Source organism: Hemibagrus wyckioides, linkage group LG06 (genome assembly GCF_019097595.1).
Source record: "Hemibagrus wyckioides isolate EC202008001 linkage group LG06, SWU_Hwy_1.0, whole genome shotgun sequence".
NCBI classification, from domain to species: Eukaryota; Metazoa; Chordata; class Actinopteri; order Siluriformes; family Bagridae; genus Hemibagrus; species Hemibagrus wyckioides.
The window spans coordinates 16,495,092-16,509,179 of NC_080715.1; the positions used below are offsets into that span (position 1 = coordinate 16,495,092).

At 37.6% G+C, this 14,088-nt stretch overlaps 1 protein-coding gene across 1 annotated transcript; it reads left to right on the top strand.

The window, feature by feature from the left end:
• The first annotated feature begins 172 nt into the window (after positions 1-172).
• gpr155a (G protein-coupled receptor 155a) lies at positions 173-14,073 on the top strand. The gene is made up of 16 exons (XM_058392649.1): positions 173-456; positions 602-1,060; positions 1,786-2,185; positions 3,703-3,871; positions 4,197-4,352; positions 5,084-5,167; positions 5,707-5,827; positions 5,942-6,026; positions 6,693-6,783; positions 7,178-7,379; positions 7,501-7,593; positions 9,283-9,413; positions 10,834-10,929; positions 11,015-11,079; positions 11,171-11,308; positions 12,018-14,073. The coding sequence occupies exons 2-16, from the start codon at positions 631-633 to the stop codon at positions 12,229-12,231; spliced, it is 2,475 nt and encodes an 824-aa protein (XP_058248632.1). The 5' UTR covers positions 173-456; positions 602-630; the 3' UTR covers positions 12,232-14,073.
• Positions 14,074-14,088: the final 15 nt, after the last annotated feature.

The following is a 14,088-nucleotide window of genomic DNA, read 5'->3' on the forward strand; positions in this document are numbered from 1 at the left end:
TTATAAATTATATATATATATTTTTTAATATACTTCAATGTATGTGTTATTATTTTCAGTAACTCTTGTTAAGGACTTCTCATTTCATAATCATAAGGACTTTTACTCAAGCCCCCCCCCCACACTAATATAAGGTTCCTGTGTATTTATCCATATCCCGCCTTCCGCTCACTGTGATTGGCTAAAATATCTGATGGGCGGTGCATAAAGTCTATCCCAGTCTGTGTCAAAGAGCTACAGCGGACATGTAATGAATTTATCAAGTTTTCTTTGGACATGGAGATTTTCCTGTTGATGTTAAAGGCACATCGACTTGGACAATCTCTCGACGGAGGCGAAACTGATTAAATCAGGAAGGAAACTAGCTTTGTTACCTCCGTGTGCTCGCCATGTGGGGCTACAGTGCAGTTTCATAACCGGGAGACCTTGTAAGGTTTAGCGCTTCACTTCAGCCAGGTAAAATACTGACCATGGTGGTTTCAGCTTTATCATCATCTTTAAAGAATGATATAAAGAAACTGTCTTGTTAGATAATTGGCTCTAAATAATTCTGGTCATTGATTTATTTCCTTAAACACCCACACTGGTTGTACATTTTTAGACTGGCTGAAACCTTTAACCCTCAGCAGGATGGATGTCCTTTCAAACACCATCTCCATGTCCAACCACGTACATGGAGAAGACCTCTCATCTGTCCCTCCTCCTGCCATGTCTATCGATAAACTCCTGCCTGCACTCCTTGAATGTTTTGGGATCATACTATGTGGCTATGTTGCTGGTCGAGCCAATATTATCACCTACACCCAAGCCAAAGGTTTGGGGAACTTTGTGTCAAAATTTGCCCTGCCAGCATTGCTGTTTAAGAACATGGTGCTGCTGGACTTTGGTAATGTTATCTGGCCGTTTCTTTGGAGCATTTTAGTGGCCAAAGTGACTGTGTTCTTTGTTGTGTGTGTACTGACCTTACTGGTGGCCAGTAAAGACACCCGATACTCCAAAGCTGGACTTTTCTCCATATTTGCCACCCAAAGTAATGACTTTGCTTTGGGATACCCTATAGGTAAGTGACTATTTATTTTCCAGTCAGAGCAACATTTGTTTTTTTATTTTAAAATGAAAGTAAATGGACCGGCCATACAAGTTAAACATATTCATAAAACCTGATGGTAAAATATGATGTGATGTGAGACTCGCATTCATTAAGGGTGCACAATCTTTATTTTCTACTTCCTGTATTATCCTTATACACTGACCGCTTTTACCAATCAAGCCCACTTTCCAAGTTATTGCCAAATTATGTAAATGACAAAAAGTCATTGTGCTTGAAGACATGATGTGTGTGTTGTGTGCATGTGAAAAAATCTGAGTTGGCAGTCAATATTACACATTTTAACAAATAAAAACAAAAATCTAAAATCTGATTCAGTATTATGCCTAAAATGATGTACTGTTTATCACTACATCCTTATTACACAGATTTCCACAGATGTTTTGATGTTGCTGTTTTGGAGTGTCAGTGTTTACACCATACAGATTCATGAAATCTCTGTGGTTGGTTCCTGGTTAATCCATTAGATTGGTCTGTTTCCAGCGACTCAACAGTTTCATGTGGTTTCTGTGTTCTTTAAAACATGCCTTCAGTTTGATGGTAATTTCCACCTAGATAAAAAAAAAAAACCCACAAAAAACAGGATGTTATCTTATGTCTATAATGTATATGGCATGATGTTTTCAATTTTGTACTTCCTTCTCATTCTAATTGATATAAAAAAACTTCCTCTACAGTTGAAGCTCTATACAGAAACACTCATCCTGAGTATCTCCAGTATATCTACCTGGTGGCACCAGTCTCCCTCATGGTGCTCAATCCTATTGGGTTTGCATTCTGTGAGGTCCAGAAATGGAGATGTGAGCAGCGGCAGCAGCAGAGCAAGCTGCATGTGGTTGGTGTGGTCTTTATTCATGTTCTCAAGAATCCCATTGTCTTTATGGTGATAATCGGGATTGCAGCACACTTTACCATGGGCCCAGAGATCCCAGGTTTCATGCAGGAGTTTGTAGATGGTTTGGCCAACTCTTTCGGAGGAGCAGCTCTGTTTTATCTGGGTCTGACCATGGTGGGGCAACTGAAGAAACTAACCAGGTCTACTGTGGTGGCTCTCATACTGCTCATCACTGCCAAATTGTAAGTGTAACTAGTGTTTAGGCCTAGTGGTATACATTTTATGCCCAACATGTGACTTGTTTTTGAATATGACCCATAAGAGTTCCACCTTTTTGTGCAACTTCTTTAAAAAAAAAAAAAAAAAGAAAAGAAAAGAAAAGAAAGATGTCAGGGTCATTTTGCTAGTTACTTTTAAACCATTTTGATTGTTTTTACATTATTGTGCGGTAACAAATTAAAGAAGTGTGACCCTCAGGATAATTGGCTGTTGTAGATTTCCTGTGTTCTGATTCGTCATGCTACGTTCACACCTACAGAGATTTTATTGCTGCAAGTCACCAGCCACTGGACTATGAAATCACCAGTAGCATTACTAACGTTAATCACTGAGTGGTCCAACTAGCATTTAACTAAAATGAAACATTCTGGAGGGAGAGGATTTGCAAATAAAATTCTACAGTATATGTACACATTATGTATCATATCATGTATAAGATGAAGGAGAAGCAGTGTGTTCTGTTTGCCACTGATCACATGTGCTCTTCTGTCTTCACTCCCATTGATACCACATTGCTCAATATTTAAATATAGTTAAACTTTGTCGTTTTAATGGACACACCCAAGTCCAGTTACATTTACCAGCTCTCAGTGGAAATAAATGGCCTCCGCTTGCTTTGTCGCTGTATGTGTGAACGCCCCTTTACTATTATTTTTATTATTATTATTATTATTATTATTATTATTATTATTATAGATGTTCTTATTTGGTGGGGATGTTTAAGCCGAGTTGAGGCTTGTATGAGAAATACAAACCTGTTCCTGTCCACAGAGCATCATTTACGGATCTGTGTAATTCTCTCACTGATCTATGATTCAGGCTGTGGTTAATGTTTAGAGCTCAGCAAAACCAGTGACTAAGAAGTACATGCTACATACCTGTGAAGAAATAACATTGGAACTGTAGATTATTGAGGATTGTTAGATTGAGCAACCAAAACCAATTGGTTTTTTTGTTTGTTTGTTTTTTATTCTAAACAAATTGAATCTTTATATTGTTCAAATATGATTTAAATGTTTTGATTTGAGCATTAATGTCAGCAGTATGTCTGTCTACCTGACACAAAAACTCTGCACTCCCCTTTTTATTATTTCTTTTAATAACTGAAGCACATAATCAACATATTCTCCATGATGCTTCTTATTCATTTATTTGATATTGCAGTATTTTTGCGCAGTAGTCACACAGATTAGTTTTACACACAATGCAGGAGGATTATACAGTATTTCATGAATGTACATAAAATAGTCTAAAACGCAATTAGTTATGACTTCTCAGTAGACCACCAACTAATTTGTAGTATTCTTTTGAGCTTATCAATAGATAACCAGTATTTATAAGGATTGTGTTTTTAAGGATGTGTAATGTGTACAGATTAGTTTTGTAGAAATGTATGATTTTCAGGTAACAAAGAATGTAATGCATCACTCTCTCTTTCTCTCTCTCTCTCTCTCTCTCTGTGTGTGTGTGTTGCCCTTAGACTGGTGATGCCGCTGTTTTGTAGGGGTATGGTGGAGGTTTTGGACAGAGGGAATATTAGCTCTCAAAATCGGAGCAGTCTGTCTAACTACGCTTTCCTCTATGGAGTTTTCCCCACTGCACCCAGTGTGGCCATTTATGCCAGTCACTACAACATGGAGCTGCAGGTGGTAAGTGTGTATCTGGTGCTTTACAAGACCAAAAGTGTGTAGCTGAGTCATGCTTTTTACATATTTCTGACTGCTTTTAGGATAAAGTAGAGATAAATATAAAAGCTGTGGTCTGTACTAAATGATGATGTCATTTAGCTAATGCATTTATGGCTAGGTAGGTACAAGATGTGTGTTATATTAGATAACTTTAGGTCACAGTGCTATTTTTTACACGATGATCTGTACCAGGTGATGTGTGTGTATAATAATAACTTGAGTTTGTCTGTGTAGCTTTGGTGGTCTGTGGTCATCTTTTGAATGCACATGACTTTCATTTTTCTAGATGACCTCAGGGATGGTGATCTGCACGTTTCTCTCTGCTCCTATAATGTATGTCTCTGCGTGGCTGCTGACTATTCCCTGGATGGACCCTAAACCACTAGAATCAGCACTACAGAACATTAGCTTTAACATCAGCATCGTCAGCTTTGTCGCTCTAGTGAGTAGTGCCATTGTGCGCAAAGTGCATACTGTTCCTTCTTTTGTTCCTTTCCTTTCTTGCTTCTTCCAATTTTGTTTCAAGACAAATTGACTCACTCTGGTTTAGAACCCTGTAGCATAAGGTAATCGTACAGGATTACATTAAATCACGTTATGAACAAATCACGATAATTACAGGAGCGTAAAATAACAGGTTCTAATCTACTTCATCAAATCATGTCCTGTAACTCTAGTATTATGAGAGGCTATGATGGATAAATCTAAATGAATCTCCACCCTTTGGACTGAATTTTAGATTTAAAAAGCTTAGCTGTACAGCAGTGAACAGTGTTTCTAATCTGGGGGATTGTGTGCAGTCTGCTCAACCACAGGGGGCCTACATTTCCTTCCTCTTTATACTATGCTTATACTAAGTCTTTAACTCCACACACAACCAGGACACAGAAATGTGGTGATAAACAAATGAATGTGTTTAAACAGGTTTTCACCCTGGAGCAGATCATGCAGCAGAGACTCATCATTTACATTAAAATCATTGAAATTTCCACTGCCACAATCTGTGTTGATAGGCTCATGTGATGTTTTTCATGCATTTGAAACCCAGATATTTTGAGAACTGAAAAGTAAAGAATAGAACCTGAAATACTTTTCTTCAGTGAGTGCATTTTTGAACACACCAAAGTGTACAAAATGTGAGTAGAGTAACCTGTGTGTGTGTGTGTGCTGCAGGTGTGGTGTGTTGCTGTCAGTGTAATGAGTAAGAAGTTTCGCAGACGTCCCCATATCTTTACTATCAATCTGTTTGTGGCTCAGGTGAGGCAATAAATAATCACACAGACATACTAACACATAATCTGACCTATTGCCCTATTTGCAAATTGCTGACACAACTTGCATGTGTGGTGAAACAGTTAAACTTTGTTCTAGACCATGTCAATATCTATGCATGTCTATGCATGTCTTTTGGTCTGTGGCTGGAAACTGGAGTACCTGAAGAAAACCCCTGAAGCATGGGAAGAACTCCAGATGTGTTCCATAATTCACATAAATTTATTAAAAATCACTTAGCATCATTACTATGATGCTGATGAAGATTTAGCATTAATTGAAGGAGTGTGAGCATCATAATGATATTCTTGTGGTATAAGAGGAATTAAACACTACAGAGCATGCTCTTGTTGGAAAACCGTCAGCTTCAGGGTGTTTATGGTACTTCACTCGTTGTTAAGCAGCATCAGACTACCCTGTCACTGATGTTTTTCCTGTAACAACATGTTCCATCATGCTTTATTCCTTCCATAAATACTTATATTTATAAGGTCCTTGTGTTTGTTTTTGCCTCAAATGTGCAGCTGGGGGTATGTGTAGGTATGATCGCATGGAACTTTGTGGTGGTTCAGGATAACTTTGTTGGTCAGGTTTTGACCTTTTCTCTACTCTACGGCTCACTCTACAGCACTTACATTTGGCCAGGTAAGACATGCAGACGTGTTCATTACACTCATTTAAGGAAGTATTATCCTAACAACACCTCTAAATTTTTCACAGTTGTGTGTAATGTTAATGATTTTGTTTCTGTTTTCCAAGGTCTGATAGCTCTCTCTCTGTTCTTGCTGAGGAGGGATGAGGAGCTGAAAGTGCAGCCTAGTCTTTTAATTCTAATTGGTTGGGGGTGAGTCTTATGATTTATTTATTTCTCTTTTTTTTTGCCATCACTAGGGCTCGAACAAGTTAGACTGTTATTGGCTTACAAATTGGCTTGTTTTGGGGTGGGTTTGGTAGACAGGTCTCTGCAAACTGCAAACATTACCAAAGCAATTCGACTGGCTTGGGTACACGCTTACAAGCAGTCTGCTGAGTAGACATTCAAGATGTTGGGTATAGCAAGCAAAGCAGGATCTTGTTGTAGTGGTGTGTTGTTGTGCTATTGCACTAATGTATGTCTAAATGTGCTTTTAGTTGTGTATTTAGCTGTGTTTGTATATTCACTAAAACGATATCTTTCCTGGTGGTATGTGTGTGTGTGGGTGGGGCTGCTCATGCACACTTCCACCCCTGCCCTTCTTACAGAGTTTAGAGATAATATGAACGTATTCTTAAGTCCATAATTTTAATGCACACTATGTTTTCTATTGTTTGATCATCGATGCTTATAGAAAAATTTCTTGGTACTACAAATCACACGCACACTCGTTCATACTTTATTATTTTTTTTTAATGAAACCAGCAATTTTCTAAGGTGCAGTGTGTTTTGTATAATGATTGGTTTTGTGTGCTCCCTTCCAGGAAAAGCACAGCTGCTGTACAGTATCAAGTGTCTTGTTTCTTCTGTTTATAGAGTGCCAGGTGTAGCAATAAGTATCCTTCTCATAGTGGGAGAGAAGATGCCAGACACCATTGACTCTGCCTTCTTTTTCGGCCCATCTCAGGTAAAGAAGTTTTTGAGAAAATGCATTGGGCTAAAAATTGTCCACGGGCAGAAGAGTGTTAGTTTTGATAATACTAGTTGTGCACATTCAACCTGCACTAAGAATGTAAGAAAGTGTTGGTTCACCAGATGCTGTGGACTGTGTTTCACTTGCTGTATTCAAAATAATGTAACCTACTGCATGACATTTGCATTATTTGGAACATACATGTTTTCTCTTAAACTTATCACAAGTCTCAGTAGCTGCTGTATCTCCTCATTGTCTCATGTGTAGTGAAATAAAATGTATTTCAGATTGTTCTTACAAGATCCCCAAGAAACTGAATTGATTTATGCATAAAAATAAATTTTTAAAAAGCTCAAATTTCCATTCCTCTGTCTTTTTGCGCATGTAGGTTGTGTGTACAGTGGTCGTATTGGCTGTAGGTATAGCTGTAGCTGGAATCTCCCTCATGCTGCTCAGCAGAGGTGCACAGGAGTATCAAACCCTTGATCATGGCCCACTGAATGCCACCACAGAGGATCTCAGGACTGACAACAATGCACAAACCCAGAGCACTGTTGAGCCGACCAGCATAGAGGATGGTATTAGGAGAGGTAATACACTTACCATTACTAACGTGAAAGTATGAATCACTTTGTAATTTGATATGCATACTGGTTTTGCTGCAAGACTGCTTCTTTATATATTTGTTGGTGGGTTTTTTTTTTCTTCCAGGATGTCAGGATTGTGAGTGTAACTGTTCGTTAATTCAAGCAGCACCTGATATTTGCAACAGCAGTGTGAAGGACACACCGTCTATACAGCCAGGTAAATGATCACTGCTTGTTTTCTTACCAGGGCATGAAATGACCGTTGTTGGTATGTGTTTCACTTGATTAATAGAGTTATTACTTTAGATCTCATTTTGCACTCTTCTTGAATTTGGGTGCTGTCTGTTCCATCATGCAACTCCAACTGTGTGTCACTGTATCTGGCTGAGCTAAGATGAGCTCAGTGAAATTAGATATATTTATATATCTGTCTAAACTAGCAGGAGAGTGCAATGAAGAGAAATTCCAATGAAACCTTTCATAAATACAGTCAAAAGGGAAAAAGGTGGTACAGCGTCCTTTATTTCTATGTTTTTAGTTATGAGCACCCAAATAAAAATTGTGAGATCATCATACAAACATATAATGTCAGGTGGCAAAAAAAAACCCCACAGCATGTAGTCATATTTGAAGTAAATGTTTTCTTTAGGAGTCTATCAGGCTCTCACATTGTTTCGGAGAAATTTTGGTCCAGTCATTTTTACATCATCATGCTTCAGTTCACTTAGTTTATGCACAGCATTGTTAAGATCTCACCAGAGCATCTCATTGGGTGAAGATCTCACTTTCTTCTTTCCAGGACTGCATGTTTTGGCTTTGTTGATACGCACTATTTTAAATCACAGCATTATAATTACATCATTGCTCTTTTGGGTCCCAGTGCCACTCTCAGCAGGTGTTTGTGTAAAGCCTGAAATTTTATATTTTATATGTTTAATGATTTTGTATTTTCCACTCACATTGGCCAGAAATTGTTCATTCATTTTCGTTAACAGCATTGGCTATTAATAGTGCGCTTATTTTAATACATTATTGTGTCTATAGTTACAGCTCATTCATGTTATGGAGGATGCTATGAACTGAGTCTAATAGTAAAGAGATATTAATGAATTGTGTTTTAAAGGTGCATTAGATAGGATCTGTGGGGGGAAATGTCTTTCAGTGATTAAATGGGTGAAGTTAAATAAGAGAGGAATTATTTATTTTATTTAATTTATTTTAATCTAATTGACCATGTTTGTTTCCACCCACATACACAAAGCCCTGCCCCCAATTTTACAGTGGTTTGACTAGATTTAGCTAGAAGACTGACAAAAGGCCAATCGAATACACATTGTAACACTAAAATTGTATATTATCCATTCATAATGTTAAAAATGTTAATGTTAAAGACATTTAACATTTTGGAAGAAGACTTCAGTCTCAACACTTTTGGTGATCTTTTAGATTTTCCACCATGGGAAAGTCTTAGGATGGTAAAGGTTGGGCTTTTTTGTTTTTCTGGTAAAATAACAAGCATTTTTTTTATTTCCTGACCTTTAAGAAAGAAACAAGGAAAAACCAACACAGAGAAGTATGCCTCCCCAACCAACAAGTCTAGTCCTAATCACATCCTTGTGTTTGCTAATATATATACCAGAAATACTCTTGGGGTTTACTATAGGTATCTATTGTATTTCGTTGTTACAAACATATTTATGTATGATGACCTTTGCTTACAGGAAACAGTGTATGTTTAGATCTTGTTGATAATGAGCAGATCACCATTTTGTCCTCTAAAAGAACTATGCTGTATTGTTTATGTTGGAAAATATCATGCAGCAAATGTGATACTACGCACTTCTAGTTATTGTTCTTTGTCATGGACAGTGTTGGAGATTGTGTGACTCTCTGTGTGTGTTTACAGGTCAGTGTGGGAACTGCTGTGACTCCTCTCATTGTTTGCTGGTAGAAGAGGAACAGAAGCAGCAGACTGCTGACCGACAAGTAGCCAGACATGTACTCCTCGTTCTGCTACTCACAGTCAGCCTTGTGGCTGTAAGTATAAATGACCCCTCTGCAGCACTTAATGCTTAATTTGCAAAAATAAAATACATTTTCAGCTAAATGATGGTTAAAGTGGTTAACTATGTAGAGCTTCTGCTTTGCAATAGACAGTTAGTTGGAGATATGGAGATGGTGGATGTCACAAGAGTGTTAGGAAGAAAGCGAAGCTTCAGTCTCTATCACAAATTTCTATTATTTCATAACTACAGTTACATTAATTTCATTTTCACTTTAGGTAAAGGGAAAATCTTTTTGGGTTTTTAGTGACTGCAAGTTGGTGTTTGGTAGTTACAATGCTGATTTTTAGTATTTGGTTGCTTTTTATTTTGTAGAAAAAGAAGTTATTTCCAGCAGTTTTAGATATCGACTCTTTTTATCAGTCCTGTAAGAGTGTGTGTGTTGGTTCAACTGCCAGATGGAAAAAGAAAAAGAAAACAAAACACAGATACAATTCAGCAAGTGATAAATATATAGTGACCGAGTAGAAGCCATTAAATACAATTGGAGTTAAAATAAAATGAAATAAAAGCAGATCACCTAAGCAGTATGTTGAAGAAAACAGTCTGTTCCTTTTTTGAAAGTTCCATGTGCACTATGAAGTGTATTGTGCAATAAACATTTGACGTTAGTCACGTGAAATAAGAGGCTCTAGTCTAAACATTGGTCTGAACTGATTCAATTACAGATTATCCTGAAGGTTGGATCAGTAGCATGTCCAAATTCACATATATCCAAATTCAGTCCACTGCCTTATTTTATGCATGTGATGTTAGCTGGCAAAACACTGTACTTGCATTATTTCATACTTTATCATGCCTCTGATGTATTGCATAACACAGACTTAAAGAGTTATCTGATTAATCTTTCTAAGAAACCTATCTTTCTTGGATGGTAGTATCACTGTAAGCAATGGTTTACTTTCTTTTACCTGCATTTACCATCTCTGTACATAAGGATTTTCTTTGCAAATGGCACAAAGCAGTAGAACAGGAGAATTTCATAAGAGCTGTGTGTGTGTGTGGAGGTTTGCATGATGTTTCTGTGCCTTGGAGGTTTTCACCCTATGTCTAAAGACATGACATTGTCTATATTGTGTGAATGTGTGTGTGTGATGGGCTGGGGCCCTGTCCACGGTGACCCTCACCTTGTTCTCTGAGTCCTCGGGGGTAGGTTTTGGGTGACCCTTTTTGCAAAATCCTATAAAGGAGGGCGCAGGTGTATGTGGGTAATGAATTTCAAATTTGTAGTTTGGGAACCAAAATCCTTTCAAAGATGTACTAAACTAAATACTACTAATATTAGTTGTGTATTTGATGATGATGCTGTTTTAAACCTCTTAAGCAGATTTTATTGATATTGTCACACTCACCCATGTTCTTGTGTGTGTGTGTGTGTGTGTGTGTGTGTATAGAATATCTCCAGTTACCTCTGGTGGCTCTTCAGTCCAGTTCCAGGCAGACTTTACTTAGAGCTGCAGTTCTTCTGTGCTGTGATCAACTTTGGCCAGGTAAGGATATTTGCTTTCAGCCTTGCCTCAACATTTTAGTTTAGTGATATGACAGTTAACACTAATCAGCCTCTCTCTCCCATAGGGTTTCATATCATTTGGCATCTTTGGTCTTGACAAACATTTAATCATTATACCATTTAAAAAGAGGTATGTGCAACATTGGTGAGATCTCTTTTAATAGCACTTCATGTTCCGTGTTGCTTGTGTTAGTTATTTGTACTGTGTTTTATGTATGTAGATTAGCACGTCTGATGCAGACTCGGGGACAGGAAGCCGAAGGTTCCTCGAATGTGTCTGAGGAGATCAAGCTCACCTGCAGTCAGTTTCTGAAGTACCATAAAGAACAATGTGTCCAGGACATTGTCCAGACAAAGAGGTAGGGGTTCTGTAAGACTTCTAACTCTCAGAGGGTGTTTTACGTTATTACTAGTCAGGAGTCAGCATTACTAGGACTATCGAATGCTCAAATCTGATTGGTCAGAATATTTTGATTAATTTTCTATAACATAACAGCTCAGAATGTTGCTTAACAACAAAAAATGTTTAATCATCAAAAAATGTCTAATGTCTTTTTATTCAAACAAAAAAGGGCTGACAGTTTATAGCACGTAATGACACGTAATAACACATAGTACATAATGATAGCAGGGACTAGCTTGTCTTGTTGATGGTATTTAAATGACATTAAATGTAACTATATCCTTTTGCAAAATGCAACATTTTCTGGTAAATTCTAAACTATGGCCCTTGGCAAATTGCTGTCGTATAAGGGGAGCGAAACAAGAAAGAAATCAATCAACTATAGGAGGATAAGGCAGCACACAATATGTTATTGAATGTATTTCCATATCAGCATGCAAGAAAGTGTTGTGTTTTTTTCTCACGTAACATATGAATCACTTTTTGTTTTCTTTTCCAACGCAAGATTTTTTTAGCACAATTATTTTGTATCCATGGTGCATGTTTCCTCATTTTGCGTTTCAGTTCTGCATTTTGCACTGAAAAGCAACTTGTTCTGAATCATTCTGTTCTAATGTGTGTGTGTGTGTGTGTGTGTGTGTGTGTGTGTGTGTGTTGCTGTTCAGGTGTGGGGAGCACAGTGTAGCACACACGTTTCTTGGCAGTGAAATGGTGTTGTGGCTGCAGACTATCGGTTTGGCCAGTGACCAGGGGGAGGCACTGCTCTACGGCGCCCGCTTGCTGGAAGGCGGAGTCATCCGCCACATCACTAATGATTACGATTTCCAAGACGACAACCTGCATTATTGTTTCACAGACGGCTGTGTGGTCCATCACTAAAGCCGGATATACACTGTACTCACTAAAGACATATACTGGCGCAGGTTTCTATCTGTTGAACAGAACACCTGACACACTACAAGCCATAGTGTGATTAATGGCCTGGTGTGAATTACACTTGGCGTAAACTGACTTGTTTACAGGAAAAAAGGGATGCAATTAAACCATGTGCTGCTTTGAGGAGTAAACTATATATACTTAATATTCTAAGTTGTACAAAGGTACAGTGCACTGAATATTTTAAATACAAGACCCTCAAAGCTTTAAGAAAGCCACTGTGTGTGTGTATGTGTGTGTGTGTATGTGTGTGTGTGTGTGTATATGTGTATATATATATATATATATATATATATATATATATATATATATATATATATATATATATATAAGGTGTGTCACTTCTACTAAACATTTTACATTAACTCTTGCACGTCTTCCATTAAGGAATGCTTTTCAGCCAATCTTCTTTTATTTCAGGTCTCTGGACATTTTCCTTGCCACACATTATGAATTATTTTGGACTTTTCAAGCACATTTTGTAGTATAAACCCACTGACCACTTTAATAGGAACACCGGTACAACTGCACATCCGTAAGATCATAAACATACAGTTCCTGAGTAAATGTTCACACACATGGGAATGCAGAAAAAGTGTGGTCTTTGATCATGGCATGGTTGCCTGTGCTAAATGGGCTGGATTGAATATTTCAGAAACTAATAATCTCACACACAACAGTCTCACATAGTTTAATCCATCCTGTGTGTGGAAGCATCTGCAGGCTGAAACACCTTGTTTATGAGAGAGATCAAAAGAGAATGACCAACTGACAGGAAATCACTAGCAAGACATGATTTTTTCCTCCCTATAATCTTCAACACTCCAGTGTGTCCAGAACCCACCATGGTTTTCTTCTGTTGTTACCCGTCCACCTCAAGGCTCAATATTTTGTGCATCCTAACATGCTTTCCTACTCAACACAGCATGATTATATGACTTTCTATATCTTCCCTGGCAGCTTGACCCAATCTGGCAATTTTCCTGTGACCTCTTTTAACAAGTTTTATTAGACACTCCATTCTCTGTAAACTCTAGACAGTGTTGTGTGTGTGTGAAAATTCCAGATCAGCCATTTCTGAAATACTCAAACCTTCTCAAGCTCTTCTGGCACTAACAACCCTGCCACCCCAATTCTGATTTCCATTATGAACATTAGCCAAAGCTCTTGGCCTGTATCTGTATTTTTTTTTGCATTGCTCTGCTCTGCATGATTGATTGCTTAGATAACTGCATGAATGTTCAGGTGTACAAATGTTCCTAACAAAGTACACTAGTGAAGAGGTCTTCCAAAAAAGAAAATTAATACAAAAACATGTTTATACAGAAACACTCAGGGGGAAGAAGCTTTTATTTGTAGCATTTATTGACTTCATAGGTTCAGATTTCAATTATGTTGCCATATATTGTCATGTAGCCCATTATTTAGTGTTCAAAACACATCACTCTTCTATATGTAACACAATGCATGAGTGTGCCATAGCAGTACATATCCAGTTAAGGATGTAAATGGGTCTATTTTTTTTCTTATGTGTAATGTTTAAAATTACCCTCTTAAAAACCTAAACATTAACTGCAAACATTGCTGTCACCCTGGCAGTTAGCAGGCTGTATTTTGGTACTTTTATTAATTTATTGGAGGTACAGTAGTTTTCATGTTTACATTGCACAGCTTTAATGTTTCATTTGGGTATCAAAATAACTTTTTAAAGTGCACTTTTTTTTTTGTATAAATTATGTATGCAATATATAGTGGAGGGTAAAATAAAAAACAACATAACCACCACCACCTTGTCTATTT